This window comes from Littorina saxatilis, linkage group LG8, assembly GCF_037325665.1.
Source record: "Littorina saxatilis isolate snail1 linkage group LG8, US_GU_Lsax_2.0, whole genome shotgun sequence".
Lineage (NCBI taxonomy): Eukaryota > Metazoa > Mollusca > Gastropoda > Littorinimorpha > Littorinidae > Littorina > Littorina saxatilis.
The window spans coordinates 9,294,385-9,299,372 of NC_090252.1; the positions used below are offsets into that span (position 1 = coordinate 9,294,385).

The 4,988-nt window shown below is 42.2% G+C and overlaps 1 protein-coding gene across 2 annotated transcripts in view; it reads left to right on the top strand.

Annotated features, from left to right (window-relative positions):
- Positions 1 to 1,199: 1,199 nt before the first annotated feature.
- LOC138972720 (uncharacterized) overlaps positions 1,200 to 4,988 on the top strand; it is an 11,393-nt gene continuing 7,604 nt past the window's right edge. The window contains exons 1-2 of one of the 2 annotated variants that reach the window (XM_070345376.1): positions 1,200 to 1,465; positions 4,405 to 4,627. In XM_070345376.1, coding sequence (XP_070201477.1) covers positions 1,445 to 1,465; positions 4,405 to 4,627 — 244 coding nt within the window. In that variant the 5' untranslated portion in view covers positions 1,200 to 1,444. Of the gene's footprint in view, positions 1,466 to 2,616; positions 2,921 to 4,404; positions 4,628 to 4,988 lie in introns of those variants that run through there. The other variant, XM_070345375.1, reaches the window with a different exon arrangement.

Below are 4,988 nucleotides of genomic sequence, written 5' to 3' on the forward strand. Positions count from 1 at the left end.
CAGCAGTTAGTAGGCATATATATGTGACCCTCCACCACGAAATGAGTCGCATGTCACCTCGCGCGGTTCTGCGCTAGGCTTAATATAAGTCCGGGGAGTGTATGGTAACAGTGTGAGGGTCACCTTAGTCACAGGCTTATAACTCAAACAGTTTTTGCTCTTTTCTAAAACGGGTTTCACCACTGAATAGAGCATAAAAAACTCTCTAGGAAAATGTAAAAATAAGAAAATCGTGCAAAGGTGACATGCGACTCATTCCGTGGTGGAGGGTCGCATATTGGATCACTGATGTCAGAAAGCTGATGGAATCTAAATCAGCTGTACTTTTTGTTTATCCTCTAAGTACACTAAAACCTTAACCTAAAAGGTATCATCACATTCGCGTATGAGACGTTTACAATAAATCAGGAAAATACGAGGAAAGAATACATTCTATAGAAAAACAACCACTCATATGATATCAGCAAATATTTACAAAGGAATCACACCACAAAATCAAATGGCCCTGATATAGCGCTTCACTACCTTTCATACGTTATCATGTAGGCGTTTGTCTTGAGTAAAAAAAGTCAATTGCTGTTCTGAGACAAACAGTGTATGAAACCGCTTCACATACACATGATCACGCACAGACATTTCCATCCTGTGCACTTCAACTCTGTCAATATTAATAATAAAGATTCTGTCTAACCTAAAAATGTATTATGCAAAATAACATGCAACTTGCTTTGACTGACAAAATACACATCCGTATGTTCATGGCGTGTCAGACATGAATACGTGTGATCATATCTAAAGAACATAAAACACACAATGAAGATGAAAATAACGGAAGGTGAAAGCCACGCAACATTAAAAACAGAAGAACAATTACCTTACCAGGTGAAGATTTACGTCAGTTTTACCCAAGCGTCTGTGAATTACTGAAACAGCTACACTTAAGTAGTATGGCCGTCGCAGTCTAGTCATAACCCTTTCCGAAAAAATCGATAGAGCAAATCCGCTGTGGTTTTCTCTCTTTCTCTCTCTCTCTCTCTCTCTCTCTCTCTCTCTCTCTCTCTCTCTCTCTCTCTAATCATGACTACAAAAGGTTTAGGTCAGGCAATCGATAGCTCTGCCATGACAGGGTGTTGCATACTGTTTGGTGTAACACGATAACTTGTCCCAACTCGCACTTGAGCACATTTCGTCACACAGTCTAGTCATCTCAGTTGCTCTACATATTTGAACCTGCTGGCTTATCGTGCCGGTGTTATGATACAGGCGTGACGAGACTCCTCGTTGTCGGCTGCTCTTTTCATGCCAGTAGACTTCTAATTCTAACAGCAGTAATTTCGAGCATTACGATTTTTTACAATCTGCCACTTGGATCTAGAGACACGAAAGATACCACAGTTGTGGCAACTTAGTATTACATTATATTCAGCAGCGCAAAAAGAACCAGATGACGAACTATCGACTAAAGGTATGTTTGGATTTCAGTACGAATCGCACTGGCAGTTTGATCGCTCGACTTGTTGAAAGCCTTTTGTTGAAAGTTTGTACAGTGCGGTAAACTTACCTTGTGGGTTTGTTTACTAGGTTTTATCGGCTGCGTTCTACCTGTGTAGGGGAGTTGGACTGTGGCTAAATTTACTTGCATAAATTACTCTGACAACTGTACCAAGCCAAGAATATAATGCCAGTAACTCCAGCACTAAGCAAGCTTGGATTACTTGTTTGACAATGGAGTAAACAGGGAGTGACTGCAAGCGAGATAATAAACTAAGAGTAATACCTAATATACTGGACTCGCAACGAAATATACAAATGACAATGAACAACGTTTCGACCTAAATGTCTTCCTGTCGAAGACCTTTAGGTCGAAACGTTGTTCATTGTCATTTGTATATTTCGTTGCGAGTCCAGTATATTAGGTATTACTCTTTGTTTGACAATGTGAGAAAGAGAGAGAGAGAGAGAGAGAGAGAGAGAGAGAGAGAGAGAGAGAGAGAGAGAAAGAGAGAGAGAGAGAGTCAGTGACTGTTGTGTTCGCGTGCATATGTGTATGCGGTACCCTGTGTATGTGAGTGCGTGCGTGTATTTGTGTGTGTGTGAGTGTGTGTGTGTGTGTGAGTGTGTGTGTGTGTGCGTGCGTGAGTGCATGCATAGGTGCGTGCGTGCTTGTTTACGTGTGTGGGTGCATGCATGAGTAAGGGGGAATGCTATCGGGAATGTGCGTGGGGGGGGGGGGGAGGGTGTGATTTGTTTCTGATTTTTAACGTCCCTTTAACCGATTAGACTATCCGGGAATGATGGTTTGTGAAAGGAACAGACAAACGTTTAGTTCTGGCAATCGATAGCTCTATCGTGACAGGGTGTGGCTTACTGTTTGGTGTAACACGATAAGGCACAAAAAAATAGGTCTGTTTACGGTAACCCGACCGACCCTATTTTTTTTGCGCGACCCTAGACTTTTTTTGGCATTTGGGGAAAAACAAAATGCAAAATAACGTAAAAATATGGTTTTTTGCACAAAAAAACAAAACAAAAATCCCGACCTACCGACCCTATTTTTTTGGCCTATGTTACCGTAAACAGACCTTTTTTTTTTTTTGGCCTAACTTGTCCTAACTCGCACTCGAGCACATTTCGTCACAGTATAGTCATTTCAGTTGCTCTACATGTTTGCACCAGTTGGCTTATCGCACCGGATTCGATACAGGCGTGACGGGACTCCTCGTTTCCGGCCGCTCATTTCAATGCGTTATGCCAGTAAACTTCTAGTTCTAACACTGAGCAGTAGGTACAAGCAGCAGAAATAGACTTTTTTACAATCTGACACTAGGATAGAGACACAAAAGATACCACAGTGGTGGTGAAACTTAGTATTATTATTGAGCATCGCAAAAAGAACCTCATGACGAACTATCGACTATTGGTATGTATGAATTTCATATGAATCGCACTGCACTGGCAGTATGATCGTTTTTTTGGTGAAAAACCTTTAGTGCGGGAAACTTACATTGTGGTTTTGCTAACGTTTTATCGTCTGAGTTCTGTTTGTGTAAGGAGTTAAACCAAGTTTACTTGACACGGTGGATTGCGTTGTAGCGTTATGATTGTATGCCTACATACGAGACATACTACGAGTAAAATGTCATATCTTTTACATATATTCAGCTGTTATGCGATCTTCATGAGAAAAAAAATCAAAATTCGTCACCGGTTTGTAGACGTACATCCTAAAAAAAAATCTTGACCACTGCTGATAAGTTTTCTACAAAGTTTGTTAAGCTTTTTGTCATCGATTAAACGTTCCAGTTACTGCTTTATTTCATTTTTGTGCATAGTGTTAAACATTAAAGCCAACAGAGGCAGTGTGCAAGAATTAAATGCAGTAGGCTGTTCGATGTATATATATATATGTGTTTGATCGGACTGGGTGGCCGAGTGGTAACGCACTTGCGCTCGGAATCGAGAGGTTGCGTGTTCGACCCTGGGTCAGGCCGCTATTTTCTCCCCCCCTTTCCTAACCTAGGTGGTGGGTTCAAGTGCTAGTTCAAATCCCTGCGCTTAGAACTGTACCCACGGAATACGCGCGATATAAGCGCATTGTGCTTTTAGTTATGCGCTATAGAAATCTCCTTAATAAATAAATAAATAAGCCTCATATTGATTGATTGATTGATTGATCTCCTACGCTCAATGTGGCTCTTTGTTGATCCTTTGTGGATGTTATGGCCTTAAAGCGCCACACGTCCGTCTCCAGGGCACAAAACCTTGTTATAGAAGAAGGCTACAGAACTAAATTTAGCAATGCTCGATGCAGTCAAAGACACACAGAAACATATCAAAGAACCAAAGGGAAGTAAGCGCTCTAAATGCATACGACATGTGTAATCGAGTAAGCGAGATTTATTCGGAACCAATCTCCTGGCACCTGAGAGAATAACAAGCATTGAAATGAACAAGCGACTTTCATCCTAGCTTGCTCCATTACACATGTCGTATGCATTTAGAGTGCTTACTTCCCTTTGGTTATTTGATCTATTAATAGCGCACTGCCTCATTTTTTTAAGATTTTGACAAAGAAACATAGTTACATCTGTCGCACCCACATACATACCCGCCTTTGTTGGCATTTACACTTTTTTTAAATACATATATGTGACTCTCCACCACGGAATGAGTCGCATGTCCCCTTTGCATGATTTTCATATTTGTACATTTTCTTAACGAATTGTTTAGAAAAGAGCGAAAACTGTTTGAGTTATAAGCCTGTGACTAAGGTGACCCTCACACTGTTACCAGACACTCCCCGGACTTATATTAAGCCTAGCTCAGAACCGCGCGAGGTGACATGCGACTCATTTCGTGGTGGAGGGTCACATATATACTGTACTTCTTTAACTGTTTTGACAGGGCTACAAAGTATCAACTATGGGCAACATTACGTGCCTCACAGCGTTGCTCATCACGCTGTTAGCCAGGGGAACATCTCAACAGCGGGTCACCTGCGATGCTGGACAGTTCAAAGTGGGGCAGAATGCGTCCGTGACCTGCAACTTCAATCACAGCGTAGAAAACACTGGACATCAAATTTCCGTCATGCATTATCCCTTCAATGCCTCAGATCGTTTCTCAGGTGAGTTTGTTTTTGTTTGTTTGTTTGCTTAACGCCCAGCCGACCACGAAGGGCCATATCAGGGCGGTGCTGCTTTGACATATAACGTGCGCCACACACAAGACAGAAGTCGCAGCACAGGCTTCATGTCTCACCCAGTCACATTATTCTGACACCGGACCAACCAGTCCTAGCACTAACCCCATAATGCCAGACGCCAGGCGGAGCAGCCACTAGATTGCCAATTTTAAAGTCTTAGGTATGACCCGGCCGGGGCTCGAACCCACGACCTCCCGATCACGGGGCGGACGCCTTACCACTAGGCCAACCGTGCCGGTCTTAAGTAAGTTAATTATTTTGATAATTCATCTGTAATTAAGTG